The 22,090-nt window shown below is 40.3% G+C and overlaps 1 protein-coding gene across 1 annotated transcript in view; it reads right to left on the bottom strand.

Moving 5' to 3' along the window:
* Positions 1–22,090, bottom strand: part of CAPN14 (calpain 14) — a 163,466-nt gene that overhangs the window by 49,571 nt on the left and 91,805 nt on the right. The window contains 7 exon segments of the mRNA XM_006835279.1: positions 7,012–7,067; positions 7,773–7,846; positions 7,848–7,906; positions 10,857–10,936; positions 13,829–13,886; positions 15,114–15,136; positions 15,586–15,646. Of these exon segments, the coding sequence (XP_006835342.1) occupies positions 7,012–7,067; positions 7,773–7,846; positions 7,848–7,906; positions 10,857–10,936; positions 13,829–13,886; positions 15,114–15,136; positions 15,586–15,646 (411 nt within the window).

The raw sequence follows: 22,090 nt of genomic DNA, 5'->3' as shown, positions 1-22,090 counted from the left end.
CAGGTTGTGCACTACAACGACAACAAAAGTCTAACCAAGAACAGCGACATTCTGGATTGCATATATTGTCACGACTTCTCGTGTCTAGTGTCAGACAAGTTCTAGGTCACAATAGCATTTCCCAGAAGTGTCTGGACAATTCCTTGTCAGTTTTCAGTCTCCAGAATTTTCTTGATCCCTGACCCAGAAAATATGTGGTCAACAGCATGGGATTCTGATGAATGAAGCTTCCTTCCAAGGCTCCTGAGGTCAGTTGTAAATATGGGGCAGACTTTCTGTCTGTTTAAATTAAGAGTTTTAATAACAAGGTGGCCATTTTCTCAGAGATCCTAGCAGCTGGGACCCTGACACTAGAGACTAGGGCAGCTCTCCTGAGACTACTCTTCAATGAAGTGCTTTATACTCTATGTTGATAAAGGAATGCGGAAGAAGAAAGTAGGCATGGAGTATGAAATATTGTATAGTTCAGAAGAGCAGCCACTTGGAAAGACCATAACCTTTAAAGACAAAAACAAATAATAATGTTGGAAAAAAAAAATACTTAAGACGCCTAAGAAGGAGAGAGGTTTCTTTTATGAGTACCTATAGTCCTGGTATAGCACTGTGGGCTAATGTGTCAGACTGCAAAGTTGTTTGAACTACAGGGTTGGTGGTTCAAGCTCACCAGCCGCTCCTTGGAAACCCTATACAGGGTCGCTGTGGGTCAGAATTGACTTGACAGCACTTCACAACAACAACAACATAGCGTGCAGGGAGTTATATATTTTTTAAATCTTCATAGTGACCCAGTAAGTGGTGTTTGGACTCCATTTTATAAGTAAATAAAACTGAAGCTCAAAGTCAGAAGCTAAAATGCTCTTTCTAAGTCTCTGCTTGCTTTCATTTCTCTTGGAGTTTTTATTCCCTCTGTCTTGGAGATACTGGAGAAGCAATAAGTACCTCAGGTCCCAGGCAGCCACTCAGAGGCTGTCTTGCCAGAGTCCACTGAGAGTTGGACACACATCCCACCCTTCCATGGAAGCCAGGCAGAGCCATCCCATCTATCCACAACCCATGAAACTCATTTCCCCTCTCTCTTTCTTTCTTTATTTTTTTCCATTATGAAGATAAATACATTTGTTTCACTGGGGAAACATCAGACTGAAAATCCTGGAGGCTAAAATCATTTCTCTAACTCAGTGTGACTATGGCAAGAAAGCAGTCCTATTTACAATCCGCTGCTGCAGGCTGCCCCGATCCAAGCCCATCTGGAATCAAGAAGGTTCTTTTTGGTGACTGAGTTTTTAAACAAAACATGAAAGGAAAACAAGGACAAGGAAAGGGCATGTGTTTTAGATTTTTGTCATGTTGCTCTTTTACCTGTGGGAGACATCTTTCTACGATTTTGTAAGTGTAGAGTTGGGTTCACTCTGGTGAACTCTGCCTGTGGGGGTTAAACAGGTAGACATCCTGACCTTCTGGACTCACTGACCTTGCCTCACCTGAGGCCTAATTCCTTGTTCCTCCAAGGCAGGACTCCCAGTCTCCCCATTTTCTACTTGTTCTTAGTCATAGTAAACCTTTGTCCTCCTCCCTGAACTGCTGACGTCCTGCTCCTAGATTTCCAGTTTGACTTTTCCCTGAACATTTCCAGTCTATTCTACTCTATCGCTCTGCTTGACCCACCATGCCCTAAGGTGACAATCATGAGAAAATCTCCAATACTCAGCATTGGGTGGAAAGAGTTGTAGGAGGTTAGCAGGGAAAAGTTCATCTTGGAGTTACTACAATGATACATAGATTCAGGGGAGTGAGAGAACACTTGGGTGACGTAGGAGGACAATTCCGATGACCAAGAAGCCAGAAATGGGCTCTGTCAGATTTAATTAAGGTGAAGACAAAAGCCAACTGTACCAAACAAAACCAGTTCACCAAGGGCCAAGTATATTAAATGGGATGGTGGTATTCTCTCCCATCACCCAAAATATCTCCAAAATTGCCTTTATTGACCAAGGAAATAACTATTTTATGACAACAAACATTTATAATGACAGACTCAAAAGACAAAGACAACTGACAAATCAATGAGTGTAAAAATCTTTGAAAGACTATAAATACATAATCATTATTTATAAAAAAAAAAATCAATACCTCTTGTATCTGGTACTTTGAGAAAACTATCATAATACGTTATCATTTGGAATAAATTAAGACCTTTCTAAAGAAAATGCTTTCCTATCTCTTTATACTAGGCTTCAAAAATGCTCCCTTCACCTGGTTACAGTAGCCACCTAACTCCGTTGTTCCTGATGGCAATGGAATCCTTTCAACCCTCCTCCAGCTTCCTCTGGAGGAGCTCTGGTAGCATAGTGGTAACGCATTGGGCTGCGAACCTCAGGGTCAACAGTTTGAAACTACCAGCTGTTCCGCAGGAGAAAGATGAGGCTTTCTGCTCCTGTAAAGATTTACAGCCTCGGAAACCCTGTTCAGGGTCGCTATGGGTTGGAACTGACTGGGCACTTAACATCAACATCATCATCAGCTTCCTCTTTAGTCGGCTTGGAACTTGGAAACCAAATAGCTGTGATTGTTAGAATTGTTAACAAATTAAGAGTAAATAAACTTTTAGTGAATGTTTCTCAGGTGCTAACCTGTGAGAAAATGCATGGCTTTGGGACATGGCCTTTGTTCTGGTTTTATAAATGGATTCTGAGTTGGTAGGGATGTGATAAAATGTGATTATCACTGTCTTTCAAAAACTCTCATATACAACCTTATTAACTCCATGGTTGAGTCTGTTCTTCTTTGAAGTAAGTAGACAGAGAATTTCTGGACTGATTTGATATGCTTCTGATAGTTCATAGGTCAAGTAAGCTGGCTAACACCTGCCCCATGCACGAAGTTCTTTGAGAACTCAGGTGTTCTAAAATCTCTGATCCTCACAACATTTAACATCTGGGAATCTTATCAGTAGAAGGTAAGCTCAGATGCCAGAGCCAGCCCACCCACCCGGATCATGCCAATTCTTTCATTTGTTGTCTTCTTGAAAGCCACCCACCCCAAACCCACACCAAACAGTGAAGACTTAACTGATGCCTCTACCAAAAATTTGCAGATGCTAGTACAGATATTTAAGGAGGTATTATTCCCTCTCCAGATCTTGAAATTTAGACTACTATCCCAAATATGATGACACATGGAGCTCCTAAGGTCACTGAAATTGGACAGCCATGGAGGTAGAGATGTTAATCACACCAGCTCTGTGGTCAGATTGCCTAGGCCATGTCATGTAACCTCTCTGGTTATGACAAGGTCGTGACCTTAGAGAAGGACAGCAAGTCCTTTCAAATCAAGGCAGTGTTTAAAATCTACCTTTCCTTTAAGGTGTTCAAGAGCAAAGATACCAGTTTGAGGACTAAGGTGTGCCTGTCTCAAGCCATGCTATTTTCAATAGCCTCATATGTATGTGAAAGGAGCTCTGTGGTTATGAATCGGGCTGTGAACCTCAGGGTCAGCAGTTCAAAACTACCAGCTGTTCCGCAGGAGAAAGATGAGGCTTTCTGCTCCTGTAAAGATTTACAGCCTCGGAAACCCTGTACAGGGTTACTATGAGTCGGAACCGACTCCATGGCACATTACAACAACATATGCTTTTGAAAGTTGGACAATGAATAAAGTTGACTGTAGAAGAATTGATGCATTTGAGTTATGGTGTTGGAGAAGAATATTAAAAGTACCATTGTTTTTGCTGTGTTGTGAAGTGCTGTCGAGTTGGTTCCAACTCATAGCGACCCTGTATAGGGTTTCCAAGGAGCAGCTGGTGAGCTCAAACCATTGACTTTGCAGTTCAAATGGCTTTGCAGTCTGACGCATTAACCCACAGTGCCACACCAGTACTCCAAAAGTACCATGGACTTCCAGAAAGCCAAACAAATCTATGTTCTATGAAGTACAGCCAAATGCTCCTTAGAAGCCAGGATGGTGAGATTTTGTCTCTCATATTTCTGACATGTTATCAGGAGGTACCAATCTCTGGAGAAGCACATCATGCTTGGTAAAGTGAAGGGTCAGTGAAAAAGAGGAAGACTGCATATGAGATGGATTGACACAATGGCAGCAGCGATGGGCTCAAGCATAACCATTGTGAGGATGACATAGGAGATGAGGCTGTTTTTCATTCTGCTGTGCACCGGGTCACTCTGAGTTGGAACAAATTCAACAGCACCTAACAATAACAACAACAACCTTCCTTTTTTACATGCTGTGTATTCAAAGCAGAACAGTAAGTGGATTGAGTGGTAGCCAGAGACTACCATTAGGCCATATATGAAGTCCTCAATGAGGGCAGGCAGGCAGGCTCCTGCCTTTTCAGGAATACAGAGTCATCATCTGCCACTGGACATAATGGAAAATCAAGGTGGGATCAGTTCAGACCCACCTCCTCACATACAGTGAAGAATGCTTTCATTTCTCTGTCACCAGGTACTTATGGGAGCAGAGCCTGACATAGGACTTAGGGCATTCTCCTTCCACTCTTGGGGAACCATGGAGACAGAACATTAATGGATGCTTTAGCCAGAGGGACCACACCACTCAGTAGCAAATATAAATCAACCTGAAATAGAATCAACCTTGCCTTCTCCTAGAGCCTGTGAGTGATGACAACCAAAATACAATATTTTCTCAGTATTTTTTTCATAAATTCAATTTGGCATGCTTGAGACAGCTCTGTACAGACCTACTAGGAAGCAGGACTCCATTAGAGTATATTCTATATGTTTACATTAATGGACCTATTTGTCTGACAGTTTTATATGTGTATGATGACTATTACCAACACAGAGGGACCTCTGGGAAGACCATTTCCAGGCCAATTACTTTAATATAATGGTAGCACTGATGAAGGTGATAATGATGAAGTTACTCATGATGTCAGAGAAAAGCCTCCAAGTCAAATTCCAGTAAGTTGGCTGCTACCCCTGCAAGCTTGGGTGGCTCTTATGATCTCTCATGGAACCAGTGAGAAAGCTTGAGAGGATCTCAGGACTTACTCCTGCCCACTCACAGACATTGAAAGTAATTAACCTATGGTCCTGGAACTAGATCTAAGTAGTGCTATGGCTTTCATCCAGGCCTAGACCCCGGTCCAAGGAACTCTTATGGTGCAATGGTTAAGTGTTAGGCTGCTAACTGAAAGGCTAGCAGTTCAAACCCGTTCCTCAGCTCTGTGGGATAAAGACCTGGTGATATGCTCATATAAAGATCACATCCTAGAAAACACTATGGGGCAGTTACACACATCTTGAAATTGTCTGGATGGCATCTAACAAAAACAGACCCCAGTCCAATTCTCTCTGTCTCTCTCTCTCTGATGGCACACCTTATGCAAGAGGCTGCTCTGGCTGTGGGCTGTCCTGTTTCTGGAGTCACATACATCTCCCTGCTCTCTTAGCTCTGTGTCTGCCTCTATGGAGAGGGTGCCCAGGGCCAGGAGCTGATGCCAAGGTAGTCAGGTGTAGGCCAGGCAGCTCAGGGCTTGGCGCAGAAGATTCTAAACATTTCCCTCTGGCTAAATCCCACCTTCACACCTGAAACTGGAGTGATTGACAACGGATATGTGCTGACCCTGTATCTTGGAGGGTTACTACATACCTACTAAATGCCAGCTTTTACCAAAACTTTCCTCAGCAGCCCAGAGGATTTGTTTCAGAAAGAAAGTAGATGATTCAACCTCAGACCCTCATCTTAAACAGTGTTGGTGCAGAGCAGGTGCTCAGTAAATAAATGCAGTCTGAATGGAAGACAGACATTGGTGCCATGCACACATTTGTCTTCTCCCAGGCAATAAATAGTCCATGTCACCTTTTCAACAAATGTCTTATAATTACTTGCTTGATACAAATACTATGAGATTCAGGAAGAGAGCACAGAGACACAGAGACACGACTGGCTATATTCCCTGATCTATGGGAAAGTCTGGGAGCACGGTGGTTCCATATGATAGGCACTAGACTGTGAACCACAAGGTCTGTGGTTGGAACCCTCCAGCCGCTCCATGGGAAAAAAAATGAAGCTTTTTGCTCCCATGAGCATTTAAAGCCTCAGAAACCCTATATAGGGTCACTATGAGTTGGAACTGACTTGACGGCCCTTAACAACAACATGGGAAAGGCTATGCCAACTTCTAAAATGAAGTTTTCTTCAGTCTTGTACATCCTGCCTGATCTGACCCTGACCTCTTTAGACTCATTTTGAATCCATTTCCTTGCATTCCCTGTACTCTGGCCAGGAATGCATTCACTATTCCATCTAGCCTGTGTCTTTCCTATCCTTCACTTTGCCTGCCAGGAGTCTTCTTCTTTATGTGGCTTCAAACTTCAATGCTGCCTCCTCTACAATGACTTTGGCAGAGCATATAGTGTAGCTCTCCTATTACTGTTCATTACTGAACTCTGTTCTGTACCCCTCACCATATCCATGCTCTCTTAAATGACTTTGCAGTTCCTCCCACAACAGAAGAAGTCATTTCCTCATCTGCTGAAAATGGATTTGGTCATGGGACTTGCTTTGGACAACAGAAGGAGTAGCAAGTCTCTGGAAGCCTATGTCTCAGAGGTTGCTGTGCTGAAACTTTTGCTTTCTTGCGCTTCTGCCTTTGCTCTGGAAAGTCTTCCTCAAAGAAGGTGTCACAGCAAAGTCCCCACTCACCCCCCAGATGCATGAGCAAGCCAGCAAGATCTGCTGATTTCAAACTTTATGACTCAGGAGCTAATTAAATGCTTGTATGTGGCTGAAGCTTTGTGGATTTTGTCACATGGCATAATTGTGGCCATGGTTATTGGATGCACTCAGTCAGTGTCCTGCTCCCTTCCTAGGTGCCTGGCCTACCATGAGTACTCAATAACAACTGATGGATGAACGCAAAATCTCAGATGCAGTAGAATTAAAGGTCCCAGAGTCCTATTCCTTCAAAAGAGCCTGGATCTGCAATGGGCAGCTCCACCTAAGATGATAATGAGTAAATTTTCTTACCTCTGGCTTCTGGAGGTCTATTCCTTTGTCATCTTGGGTCAAGTTTTGGAAAGCATCTGTGAAAATGAAACCAAAAGGAACACAGTTGTTCTTGTTGTTGTTTTTGATGTTGGAAACATTATTATTGTTCGAGTCAATGGGGAAAGGAGACCAAGAGCACAGCTGAACAGCTCAACAGCCAGGACAGGTTTATTCAAGACAAGAAGAGGCTTACTAACCAGGCTCAGATGCATCCTCCTGCACAGACTGAGGGTTTTTTTGGGGTTTTTGGGGGGGGTTGGGGTTTAGATGGGGCTAGCAGTGGAGGAAATGGGCTTTTGTGAGGTCTTGTCTGGGGGTTGGATTTAGAAGGGGCTAACTGGCAGAAATGGGAAATTGAAATTTAAGGAAAATAGACATTGAAGAGAGTTATGGCGGTTGGTCTCAAAATAGCTGCACTCAGGCTCCTTCAATTATGGTTTAGTTCTTTCTATGCATCCCTTCTCCCCTTTAACCACATCCATGCTGAAAACCCAAGGGAACCCAATTTAGGAACATAGGCAACTCTAAGTGACTATTATCTAAGTGAGCTACCTCTGCTTCTGGAACACGAGTAGCAGTGGTTTGGGTAGACTTAGCCATATCTCCTAGGCACATACCTAGTGTTCCATGCAGATTGCCTGGCCTCTTGTTTCTAGATGGACAGCTTGCCACCCAATTCTATGAATTAGGGACAGGAAGTGCAGAGGAAGCCCTGAGCTCCCTCCCTCCCATCAGTTCACCTTCCATGTTCTTGGCATGAAGCATCAGGTAAACAGAGCTCACAAAGTCAAGCCAGAGATTGGGGTCGCCATAGCATGAGCATCAGCTTGCAGACATCATCACTGAGCACCATGCCTGCACTGAACACAGCCTCCTGCATGGGTACTGGCAGCCTTGCACCCAGATCCCCTCCCATCTGAGACCCCCTAAAGAGAACCTTCTTCTACAGACTTTGTTTTTATTGTGAATGGAGTGAAAATTTACAAGGCAGATCATTAATTTTACATTAAAAAAATCATACACCTTGTTTCATTACAATGATTATAATCCCCTCCATGGACCATCAGTTAACAGTATTTCTCTCTATTTTAGCTCGTTTTAAAAAAACACTCAGGCATATATAATAATTTACACCATCTAAGGGTACATTCTGCAAATCTGCCTCCTGGCCACCAGCACTTAGTCCCTTTCTTTCCATGAGTCTAGCTTCCTCAACTGCTTCCTCTCTCCATGTCCTCATCTCCGCCTCCATCTCTGGTATCGCTTCTTCTCTCAATAAGCTCCTGCATTCTGCTTGTGCTCTTCTCGCTTGATGGTCCTAGCAGAGTTTGTTTTTAATTGTCTAATTATTCAATCAGTTTTATTTTATCTCTATTCCCCACCCTTGCTCATCTTAAGCAACCATATGGAAATCTTTTGACCAAATAGGTGATTGGCCTTTGTGGTAGGATCAAATCTACTGAAGGGACAAGAGAATCTGCTCTGGAGCCTGATACTCCAGAATATTAAACCCTGGGCAAGTTCCTTCATTTCCCTGAGTCTCTTTCTTACTCTGTAGAGATGGGATTATAACGGGGTGCTATTGAACACCAAGAAGAGTTCAATAGGCATCAGCAACAACAACATGATTATATAATGGAAATAACAAGAAATGTTTTTGTTACTTGCAGATCCACTTCTTTGAATATGCAAATATACTTCACACCTTCAAATTGGCCATGTAAAAATGCCCTGATTTGTAAATAGCAACTGCTGTCACCACACCACAATCACTACTAGTTAAAAGTTGAATGGTTCTCTTCTGAGGTGGGAAATTTCCACTTGAAAGGACAAATAGAACAGCCTGGAGCAGACAGAAGAACAGAAGATACTTAGTGAAAGAAAGACCCACAGGAAAAAAAAAATCAAAACAATAACGGCAGTCTGATTGGCTACTACAAGAACAAGCAAGCTGCTCGCCCAGGAGTCATCAAGACAAGCGGTCAGGTCCCCTCAAAGCAAACCCCCTTCCGAGACTAAGACTCAGGCATCCCTTCTCCTCTCTGTCTGCCAGTTCTGTGCCCAGTGGTACCAGGTCCTTCCATGCCTACCTGCCTCCTTTACAGCAGCCTGAAGTGGTCCCAGTTCAGGTATCCTAACTGGTGACTGTCTTGCTTGTGGAAAATCACCTGTGAAGAACCACAACCAAAGGCTAAGGAAGCCAGGCATTTCCAAATCCTACCAGAGAGCCTGGGAAGGCCCCAGGGTCAATGCTACAGAGAACCATGGAATTGCTTATCCCAGAAGGACCTGTGGCTGGCCTATGCCAGGATCCTACCATCTCTCACATTCTTTAATGGACACAACCTCTTAGAAGCTGTTTTTTGTTTTGTTTTGTTTTGTTTTTCTCATGGGATATAGACATACTAGGCTAGGGACATGTGATTCATTTCTGCACATGATGCAAATTTTTAGGATGGTTCCAACTTTAGAACTCAGAAGAGAAGGAGGAGAGTTGTAGTGATTGAAGAAGTAGAAGGGAGCCAACTTATGAAGGAGTTTGAACATCATGCTAAGGAGTTTGGATGCTCTCTTCAGGAAATGAGGAGTCTTGGAAAACTTTTAGTACTAACTGCCCCCATGTTACAGATGGGGAAATAAGGGTTTAGAGGTTCTTTGCTAAAGTGACAAGACTGGGACCTGTTTCAATGTGTGTATACTTCACCACACCCTACACTGTCTTCTGGTGGGGTATGAGGTAGGTGATGGTGGTGGTTTAGTGATTGAATCCTCACTTTCCATACGTGAGACCTGGGTTAGATTTCCAGCCAATGTTCCTCATGTGTAGTCAACACCTGCCTGCCAATGGATTGTGTATTGCTATAATGTAAACAGGTTTCAGTAGTTTCCATACTAAGATAGACTAAGAAGAAAGGGCTGGCAATTGACTTCTAAATATCATATAAATCACAACAGTCCAATCTGCAACCAATTGTGGAGGTGGCACAGGATTGGGCAGCATTTCATTCCATTGAGCATGGGGTTGCCTTGAGTTGAGGAGTGATTCCATGTCAGCTAAAGATACTATGAGTTTCTGCAAAGACTTATGTTTGTTTTTGTGTTTGTATCCCCTTGCTGATTATCAATTCTATATACCTTTCTGTAGTGTAGTATGGATGCAGGCTTATGATGTTGCCTACATACAAGGGCAGGGAATTTGCTAGAAAAATTACAACGCTGAGAACCAGGAAAACTGGCTTTGTGGTACACCATTTAACTTTCCCAAGCTCTAGTTTCCTAATCTGTTAATGGGGAGATCTACTGCCTATGATACCAAATGACAAGCTTACAGCCCTGAGGCTCTTGTAAAAGCCTCTTGTAAAGCTGGAGAATTGTTAATAATCACCACCCTGCAGCTACCTCATCCTCACTTCCAGAAAATAAAGTTATTGTTATTAATAGTTAATATTGGTCACTTATATGACAATTGGAGTCCTGGTGCAGCACTGTGGGTTAATGCGCCAGACTGCAAAGTCATTTGACCTGCAAAGCTCACCAGCTGCTCCTTGGAAACCCTATATAGGGTAGCTATGGGATGAAACTGACTTAATAGCACTCAACAACAACAATATGACAATTACACTCTAAGCACTTTATAAGTGTCCCATTTGAATTCTCAGAATAGGTTTTAATACTCTTCATGCTTCAAATGAAGACCTTGAGGAATAATGAGGCTAAATGGCTTTTCCAAACTCACAAAACTAGTGAATGTCAGGTTTAGGATTCAGACCCAGGCAATCTGACTCCAGAGCTTAGTACTCAACTAACAGCGTTCATCCTCCCACAAAACTGAAAGATAAGTCCAGTAGGGTCAGGATCACCTGGCAGGCATCGAGGCTGAAGAGGGGCAGTATGCTTCCCAGTTCTGCCAAAGAACAAAAATATTCTTTCTGGGGGTTGCCCTAATACTGTATGCCCCTTTTTAAAACTGGAGGGCAGTGCTGTTCAGACCTGCCATAGGTTCCAACGACTAGCATTTATGTGGGTATAAAGAGTGAGTCCTGGTGTGGAGCTGTGGGTTTATGTGCCAGACTGCGAAGCAGTTTGAACTACAAGTCGGCGGTTCAAGCTCACCAGCTGCTCCTTGGAAACCCTACACAGGGTCGCTATGGGTCAGAACACACTTGATGGCACTTAACAACAACAAAAAAGAATAAGAATGACAGAGTAGTGGAGAGAGAGAAAGAGAAAGTTTGTTGGCGCTTCCTATACCCAAGAAGCACAGGAAACCCCTATAGGGACACCCAATTGTAGCATAGCTTTTCTTTCACAGTGGGTCAAACGGAAATAACTCTCTTACCTAGGAAGGCTAAGATCATAGAATTACAAGAACTACATAGAACTACAAGAATGGGAAAACCCATTCAAACGAAGGAATTCATTCCTCAGATTATTTAACAGATGGCTTGTCAGTAATGTTGTTGTTAAGTGCTGTTGAGTCTATTCTGACCCATAGCGACCCTGTACAGGGTTTCTGAGGCTATAAGTCTTTACAGGAGCAGAAAGCCTCATCTTTCTCTGGTAGTTTCGAACTGCTGACCTTAAGGTTCGCAGCCTGATTTGTAACCACTACGCTAATGGGTGCTCACTTTTTCACCTAGCAAACCTCTGTATTGAAGGGTAACTCTAGTCCTGACCACATTTTTATGATCAGTGCAAAGGAAACTTGTGATATTCACTCAGCAATCCTAGTTCTGCCTCCAGGAAAGCATGACAACTTCATCTTTTGCCTTTCATTCTAAGCATCTAAGATTTCTCCTACTATTCCTCAGATGATATTATTTCCAAACCTCCATCATCCTCTTTTGCTGTTGTCATCAGATGCTGTCAAGTAGGTTCCCACTGATAGCGATGATACTAGTGTTTTGCCAGGATCTACCTAAAATACAAAATCTAGCCTTGACTATAACCCTTCAGATGCAATATGATTAAGCAGATAGAGTGGATCTATCACTTCTAAGTTTTAAGTCAGCATGTCCCAAATTATGTGCAAAGGGAGATGTTTTGCAAAGATATAATTTTGTGGTTAATAAATTTGGGACTCTGTATCTATAGACTATTTTCTCCATTCACCATGGAACATTAGCATATGATAAGGATTGAAGAACCCGCTATTACATTTTGTTTAACCCAGATTTTCTCAAGTGTAATTGACCACAGAATCTAATCCCTTTTATTTCATGGAACACTTATTAAAACCTCTTGGTTTCTGTTTCTTAGAACACAATTTCAAAAACACGAGTCTAAATGCTCCCATTAAATATAGCTTGAATTTGTAATAACTTATTAAGCAGCAACTTGAAACTATTAGCTCATGTTAAGCTTGAGGTCAACTATATTAACCAGATATTTTTCAAATAAACTGCCACAAAAATGAGGTCATGTCTATATTAAATTTGTGCAACAATTTTTTTAAATAACAAAATGGCCGTGCTTAATTTTCATCCTGGCTACATTTTATTTTTTTGAATAAACACAGCTTGTTGAGAATGTTTTGAATTTCAATTCTGCTGTCACTAATATGAATGAATCCTCCAGGCACTGTGCCATCTGCAGGTCTCATAAGCCAGCATTCCATGTCTTCCTCTAAGTCATTGATCCAAGTTGTGAAAGTGAACAGCACCAAGGATAGAATCTGGGGACGTTTACCGAGAATTATTCCTCTAGTTTTACATTTACATAAGTCTCTGGGAATGGTAATAAGACTTGCAGTGAATACTCTTAACAATAGTATTTTTCAAACCACCTCTCATCACTTATCATGGGAAACATTGCCAAATCCTTGGCCAAAATCTACAGGAGTCCCACAATCGTCAATCCACGAATTCTCTCAAAAGACTAAATAAATGTAACTTGCCCATATAGTCTTTGAAAATTTATTTGTATCCTTGTGACCAAGGCATTAATTTTTTTTTTTTTTTTTTTTTTTTTTTGGTTTCCACAAGTTATATCTACTAGCTAATTTCTCCAGAACTAACCAAGAATATTTGGAGGGTGGGTTGGGGGGTGTCAGGCCTTATGTTCTATCATTTCTAGGGTCTCTCCTACTGTTTATTTACCTGATAATTGGATTTGGCTTTGAAGGATCACCTGGAAATTATTTCAATACCCTGGGCTTTAATTTGTCTGGGTTTGAAGGCTTGGCTACATCAACAAAAGAAGCAATCACAAATCTTAGGTAGCAAATCTCCTACAGTTGCTGTGCCTTAAAGTCTGTTCTCGTTCCTGAAGAAATCAGTCTATGTCTTCCATGTTCTTCTCATTCCAGATACTTTCACTTGGACTTTGACCTTTTCTTATGGCTCATCCTGGGCTTCATATAAACACATTCAAGCCCTCCATTTGCAATGGGCTTTTAAAAGTGTTTGTAGATTTCTCAATTTAAATATAAACTCAACAGAGAAGTTATTTGCCAGATTAAGGAAATAGATGCAGTTGTTCCTCACAGAATTTATAAGTCAAGAAAGAAGTGCTCAGCTAGTCCCCTCAATCTAGCAAGATAACAGAAATCTTCACTTCTACTGCCATATTTCCATATCCACCCAAATTAAGAAAGAAAATACTTATTTCCAGTGCTGCATTAGTTCTTCTACTGCTTTGTCAGACAACAAGACTTATCTTCGTATAAAACAGAGCTGCTCAATGGGGCCATTGCTCATCAACTCACACAACCCACCAAGGGAAGGACAAAGAAGAAGCAGAGTTGAGAAAAGTTGTGTTCCTTCTATGTCCTACAGGATTACTTTCAAGTACTTACTTGACCAGGTCCTCTGGTTCAGGATCTTCTTCAGTTGGAGTGTAGTTATTTCTGGATACTAAAAAGGAAACAGAATGACAGCAGAAAAGCATCATTATTAAAGGCTCATTAGGTGTCAGAGGAACTACAAGCTAGAGGGAGACCCACGTGGCATATAGGCCATTCCTGAGCAGAAATAATTGGCACCATTATGTTGCACAAAAATATTATGGTTAGACATGTAATTAAGTCTGTGGTTTTATAAAATCATATTTTTACTAGATGTTATTGTTGTTGTTAAGTTCTGACTCATACAGACCTGTAAAGGGTTTCTGAGAAGTGGCTGGTGTGTTTTGAACTGCTGACCTTGCTGTTTAAAACTGACCTTGAGGTCCAGTGCATTATCCTGCAGCACCACACCAGGATATATACACATAAATATGTTTATATCAGTGCATTATCCTGCAGTGCCATACCAGGATATGTATATACAGAGAGAGTCCTGGTGTATTTAGAATAAGCACTAGACCACAGGTTAGTTTGAATTATAAGGTCAGTGGCTCAGACTCACCAGATGTTCCTTGGAAACCCTATGCAATGGGTAGCTATGAGTTGGAACCAACTCGACGGCATTCAATAACAAATCAATCTGTTGAGTTCGTTCTGACTCATAGTGACCCTGTATAGGGTTTCTGAGCAACAGCTGGTGGGTTTAAACTGCTGACCTTGTGGTTTAAAGTCCAGTCCTGATCCTACAGTGACACACCAGAAGTCATGCAATATAATACATAAAAAATAATTATATATATATTCTTTATGATATTTCATTGGATAAAAAGACAGTGGCAGGAAATGTTTGGAAACCATTGATAAGATGGAAGACTTTCATAAATAACTATTATAAATAAAAGTATAAGATTCTGGTTTATCCTTTCTGGTTACATTATCCAAAATAATTGTTGTTGTTGTTGTTAACTATTTTTGAGTCAGTTCTGATCCATAGAGACCGTATATAGGGTTTCCAAGGAGTGGCTGGTGAACTTCCACTGACCTTACGGCTGAAACCTACTTTGCAGTATAGAGCATTAACCCACAATGCCACACCAGGAATAAAAGAGAAGGGTAGCTAACCTGTGAATTTAAATCATGAGCGGTACTAATATAGGGACTCATGTTCATTTAGTTTTAAAGTTATTGTTCAAAACCCAGACTCCAGATTTCCATGTTTTTTCTTGCTCTATTCCTAAGTTGATTTACTAATTGGAAGGAATGGAAAAAATGGCCTCCATAGTCCTGCACTGCTCACTCTGGTCTTCTGGCTACTCAGATCTGGGTCAGCCCAAGGAAAGAACTTTAAGTCTTCCTACTCCTTGAAACCTTCTTATCAGTTTCAGTCCTTTTCCAAGTCACCACTCAAGTGACTGTTTGCCTGAGCTTCCCTTTGTTTGCCCTCTTCATGACCCCATAGCTTGTCACTGCCAATCTCTCCTCTTCCACCCAACCATCATTCTCAACTCTGATTCAAGACTTAGGCATCAGAGGCTAAATGAACTCCTCCTACAAGTTACTATCACTGTCATTTCTAAGAAAAGAGATACATCACTGCTAGAGATAACGACTCCATATACCTCTCTAAAATCTTGAGAACTTACAGAGAAGCATCAGTTTTGACAATCACAATTTATACTCAGGACAGGCAAATGCAAGGCTGTGCTCCATGAAATTATCTTTTCCAATTTGTTTCCTGCTTCCTACTCCTGCTACCATATCTGATCAACTTATCTTTTCAAAGAGCTTGGTGAGGAATTCATCCTGCCCTTCATTTTGCTCTACTATTTCCTAGAGGAAGACACATAGAGAGATGTAAACATTTACTTGTGTAAATGGACTCTTACATACATACTAATGTCTCATGACTTCCAGTTTTTTTGATAACAAACACTGTTGTATTCATATTCAATCACCTAAAGCATTCTGTCTTCCCAAACAGTACACAAAGAAGAGTTAGAAGTAAGTCTGAACGATATTCAGTTGTCAACCTGAAATTGTGTCTACCCCAATCCACAACCTTCCAGTTATCTCAGATGTCGATCATTGTTTACTCTAATTAGAAATATTTGCCAATGAGACACTGACGTATTCAGAATCCATTATTACATGTATATGTAAACCTTCCTCTTTGAATCTTGCTAAATGTCTGAATGTACTCATAGTTGGTGCAGAAGGAGAAACCCTGCAGTCTGAATGAGGTTAGGGTTGTAGGTCCTGTGGGTTTTAGTGCCTCCGTTGGACCCATCATTTTCTTCTTCTGCCCCAGCCACAGTGCAAGTAGGCTTGATTCCCTGACAAGGCACCCTAACAAAGAAATTCATTAGAGAAAAAGCAAGGCAGATTTTTTTTTTTATCTCACATAGAAATAGGTCAACAAGTCTTCTGCTTCAAATTTTCCCTATTGCCTGAAACAACTAAAAAATCCAGACTAACTATATGAAGTAAAGGCTTTCATATTTTGAGTATCAGGCAGCACACAAACTTGTATGAGTTTTTGAGGAAACAAACTAGAGTCAATGAGGTCAAGATGGCCCAAGTTCATGCGGCAGAGTGTCAGAGGGGACAGAGATGCACAGAAAGAGATTTCTGGAAATCGAGTTTGTGTTTCCATCAAGCAGAGTGAAAGACCTTACAAGTCACAATGCATTGCTAGAGTACCAAAAAGGTTATCTAAGTATAGAGAAAAAGTAACCCTAGATTAAAGGCTTTGCTAGTCCTGACAAAAAGTAAAACCAAGTCTCAAAAGAATCAAACTATTTCCCAGTAACTTAAGTTAAAAGCAAAAGCAAGAATGTGTATAGGAATATAGAAACATCCAGTACTAACATGTGAAAATTTGTAATGCCTTGTTCCCAGTCAAAATGGTGAGGTATGCAAAGAAGGAAAATGGCACTTAACAACAACAACAACAACAATGAAGACAACAATTAATCAATAGAAACAAATTGAGAAATGACATGGATGATAGAATTAGAAAACATGTTGTTGTTAAGTGCTGTTGAGGCAGTTTTGACTCATAGAGACTCATAGGGTTTCTGAAGAGTGGCTGATGAGTTTGAACCACAGACCTTGCGGTTAGCAGTATAGTGCTTTTGTTGTAATTAGTTGCTATGGACCCCAAATGTGTATAGCAGAACTCTTTTATATAATTTTCAAGGCTGTGACTCTTTGGAAGAAGATTAACAATGCTGTCTTCTGAGGCACCTTTGGGTGCTCAACCTTTCAGTAAGTAGTTGAGATTCTTGTTGTTGTTAAGTGCCGTAGAGTTGGTTCCAATCCATAGTGAGCCTGTGTAGGGTTTCTGAGGTGAATTGGGGAGCTTGAACCACTGACCTTGCAGTTCAAATGGCTTTGCAGTCTGGCTCATTAACCCACGGCATCATACCAGGACTCCAGTAGTTGAGATTAAGCACCTCTAATTTCTAGAGACATAAAAGTCATATATGCACATACAAACAAGTGAGGATAAGTCCAAAAGTAGTACTGCAGAATAATAGAAAACTTCATGAAACAAAATATCAAAATGTGAACCTATTGTTTCTTGATTTAGTCTCCATTTAGGTCTATGCATTTCTGAAGGTGGTGCTTCCATTGCCCTAACCCTTCCACCCATTGAGTTCTGTAGTCTTTGACTTACATCATGTCAGAACGATAATTTGGTCACCCTCCCCAAACTCAAATCATATTCATTTTAAATATTCTTTTAAGTTTGGGAGTCAAAAATAAGAAGTCTGACGGGACAAGATCAGGGCTGAAGGGTGATAAGATTTTCCAAAGAAAGTCTCATAGGCTAACTCTTGCTATTTTTGAAGAATGAGCAGGTATATTGTCACAGTAGAAAAAAACAAGCTTCCAGGACTTTTCTCATCAACACAGTTTTTAATTTTCTTAAAAATTCTTCCAAATAGGTTCCTGTGATCATGCTGTGACCTTCAAGAAAATCTATAAAGATTACACTTTTGAAATTCAAAAAAACAATTGCTATAACTTTCTAAACTGAACATTCTGCCTTATATTATACTGGCCTAGCAGGTCCCTTCGGAAGTTAGTGTTTTGAATGGACCTTTTCTATGAAGGCACCAAACAACTCAATGTAAAGAAAACAAAAATCCTCACACCTGGACTAATAAATAACATCATGATAGATGGAAAAAAAGATTGAAGTTGTCAAAGGTTTCTTTTTGCTTGGATCTACAATCAACATTCATGGAAGCAACAGTTAATAAATCAAAGGAATCAAATGATGGACTGCATTAGGCAAATCTGCAGCACAAGACCTCTTTAAAGTGTTTAAGAGCAAAGATATCAGTTTGAGAATTAAATTAAATTAAGCCATAGTATTTTCAGTAGCCTCATATGCATATGAAAGCTGGACAATGAATAAGAAAGACCACAAAAGAATTGCTGCATTTGAGTTATGGTGTTAGAGAATAATATTGAAAGTTCAGGAGCTGCCAGAATAACAAATGTGTGTTAGAAGTACAGCCAGAATGCTCCTTAGAAATCAGGATGACGAGACTTTGTCTCTCATACTTCAGACATATTATGAGGAGGGACCAGTCCTTGGAAAAGGAAATTATACTTGATAAAGTGGAGGGTCAACAAAAACAGGAAGACCCCAAGGAGATGAATTGGCACAGTAACAGCAGCAATGGGCTCAAGTGTAACAACAATTGTGAGGATGGCACAGGACCAGACAGTGTTTCCTTCTGTTGTGCATAGGGTTGCTGTGAGTTGGAGGTGACTTGATGACACCTCACAACAACAAACAACTCTAAGACAAGTGTATTACTGAGAGAACCTTTCTGCATCTATCCACTAACCACAGAAACAGATTTAAACACATTTTGTTTGGAATAAACATGTGCAAGGTGTGTCATGGTAGAATAAGCACTGGTCTACTAATCACATGGTGGTCAAGTCAAACTTGGAAACACTATACTGAGTCATTATGTGTCGGAATTGAATCAATGGCATTTAACAACAACAGCATGTATGGATAGGAACTCTAGTAGAATACTTTGTGACTTAACATATATAGACAGCACTTAACAACCATACATATAGGAGTCCTGGTGTGGCACTGTGGGTTAATGTGCTAGACTGCAAAGTCACTTTGAATCACAAGGTTGGTGGTTCAACCTTACCAGCTGCTCCTTGGAAACTGTATACAGGCTCACTATAGGTTGGAACTGACTTGACAACACTTAACAACAACAACATATATATATATGTGTGTGTGTGTGTGTGTACATAAAATGTCAATTCCCCATGCTAATCTAAAGATTCACTGTCATTCCAATCAAAATCCCAGAAGGCCTTTTTGTAGAAATTAGAAATTAGTGAGATGATTTTAAATTTATATGTAAATATAAAGGATCTAGAAAAATAAGAAAAAAATAAACTTGGATAAAGAAGAACGAAGTTGGAGGATTTATACTACCTAATTTCAATACCATAAACTCTAGTAATCAAGACAGTGTGGTCTTAGATTAAATACAACACAAGAAAACATAAACTATGAAAGAAAATATTAATAAATTGAATGTCATCAGAATTAAATATTTTTTCTTATCAAAAGACACCACTAGGAACATTAAAAGGCAAGCTACAAAATATTCGCAAAATAGCTCACAAAGGATTGCAAAACATCTCACAAAGGATCTGACAAAATAGAGCATATAAAGAATATTTAAATTCTATAAAAAGATGACAAGTAACCTATTTAAAAAAAAAAAAATGGACAAAAGGTTTGAATAGAAACTTCACCAAAGAAACTACCGAAATAAAAATATTCACATGAAGTCATTAGGATAAAGCAAATTACAAGTACAATATTACACTACTATAAACCTACTTTTGTTGTTGTTAGTTGCTATTGACCGTAAGTGCCAAGAGCAGTACTATCTTGTACATTTTCAAGGCTATGACTCTTTGGAAGAAGATCAACAAATCTGTCTTCTGAGGCACTTCTGGGTGGTTTTGAACCACTAACATTTCAGCAAGTAGTTGAGTACTTAACCATTTGTGCCACCCATGAAGTTCTATAAATATTCTGCTGGTGTGGACAGATGACACTGAGTTGGTACTGACTCATAGTGACCCAATGCACAGCAGAACAAAACACTGCCCAGTCCTGCACCAACCTCACAATCGCTGCTACATTTGAGCCCATCGCTACTGCCACTGTGCCATTCCATCTCATTGAGGGTTTTCCTCTTTTCTCCGATGCGCCACTTTACCAAACATGATATCCTTCTCCAGGGACTTGTCTCTCCTGACAATATGTCTGAAGTATGAGGGATGAAATCTGGCCATGCTGGCTTCCAGGGAGCATTCTGGCTTGGCTGTACTTCGTCCAAAACAGATTGGTTTGTTCTTTTGGCAGTCCATGGTACTTTTAATATTCTCCTCCAATACCATAGCTCAAATGCATCAATTCTTCTACAGTCTTCCTTATTCACTGTACAACTTTTACATGCATATGAGGTTATTGAAAATACCATGGCACCTTAGTCATCAAACTGACATCTTTGCTTTTCCACCATCTATTGCCACAGATGTAGTCAATTTGATTTCTGTGCATTACATTTGGGAGGTCCATTTGTATAATCATCTTTTATGTTGTTTGAAAAGGATATTTGCAGTGAAGTCATTGGTCTTGCAAAATTCTATCATGTGATCTCCAGAATTGTTTCTATCATTATGAATCAGATTTTCCAGCTATTGATCCTTCCTCTTTGTTTCCAACCTTTGCATTCCAATCACCAGTAATTATCAATACATCTTGATTGCATGCTTGATCAATTTCAGACTGAAGAAGTTGGTAGAATTCTTCAGTTTCATAATCACTGGCTTTAGTGGTTGGTACATACACTAGAATAATAGTTATATTAATTGATCTTCCTTGTAAGTGCATGGATATTATCCTATCACAGACAGCGTTGTACTTCAAGACAAATCTCGATATGTTCTTTTTTATGATGAACGTGACACTATTCTTTCTCAGTTTATCATTCCAGCACAGTAAACCATGTGATTGTCAAAAAAAGTCCAAATGCAGTCCATTTCAGCTCCATTCCATTTCATTTTTGACACTTTCCCATTTTCCTATATTCTTACTCCATACATTTTATGTTCTGATTTTTCGTTGATTCTTGTAGCTATTTCTCTTCATTTTGAGTTGTGCCTCATCAGCAAATGAAAGGTCCCGAGGACTTTAATACATTTGCGTAATTAGAGTCAATTTTACTTTGAGGCAGTAGCTCTTCCCTAGATGTATTTTGAATGCCTTCCAACCCAAGGGACTCATTTTCCAGCACTATATCTGACAATATTCTGGCACTCTTGATCATGTTTCAAAATTCAATATTCTGGTGTTGACAGTGTTCCACTGTTATTCATAAGGTTTTCAGTGACTAAATATTCAGAAGTACTCCACCTCTCATTCTTCCTAGTCTGTCTTCCTCTGGTAGCTCAGCTGAAACCTGTTCACTGTGGGTGACCCTGCTGGTATTTAAAATACTGGTGGCATAGCTTCTAGAATTACAGCAACACACAAGGCACCACAGTATGACAAACTGATGGATGAGTGGTGGATAAACCTACTACAAATCCTCAAATTAAAAGACTAACCTAACCATACAAAGTATTGGCAAGGATGTGGAACATCAAGCACTCTCTTATATTACTGATGGGAATGTAAAACGACACAACCACTTTATAAAAGTATATGGCACCCTACCCAGAGAAACAGTGATCCCAGAGATACTTTTTTGAGGGGTACATATTTTCATTATTTTATGATGCTCTTTGCACTGCATATGTACATATGCCAAAATTGATCAAACTGTGTTCTCTAAATAGGTTCAGTTTATTGTATGTAAATTATACTTCAGCGAAGCTGGGAAAAAATGCTCAAATGACCATTTCTAACCTGGTGTGGTGCTACAGGATAAAGCACTGGACCACAAGGTCAGTGGTGCAAGTTCACCAACTGCTCCTCAGAAATGCTATACAGGGTCACTATGAGTCAGAACTGACTCGATGGCACTTAACAAAAACAGCAAACCAACTATAAACATGCCAGAAAGACTAGCTTAGCAATGATAAATTAATGTACCAGACCAACTTTGCTAACCCATGAGGTTTAATCTTACAGTGCCATAAATTTTCTATTATTGCATTCACACACACACCTCTTGTTCTTCAACTATCCTTGAGTTTGGAGTT

The sequence above is a fragment of the Chrysochloris asiatica genome, unplaced genomic scaffold (assembly GCF_000296735.1).
Source record: "Chrysochloris asiatica unplaced genomic scaffold, ChrAsi1.0 scaffold00016, whole genome shotgun sequence".
NCBI classification, from domain to species: domain Eukaryota; kingdom Metazoa; phylum Chordata; class Mammalia; order Afrosoricida; family Chrysochloridae; genus Chrysochloris; species Chrysochloris asiatica.
The sequence above is the reverse complement of the archived record's forward strand: the minus strand, read 5'-3'. Positions and strand labels throughout refer to the sequence as shown.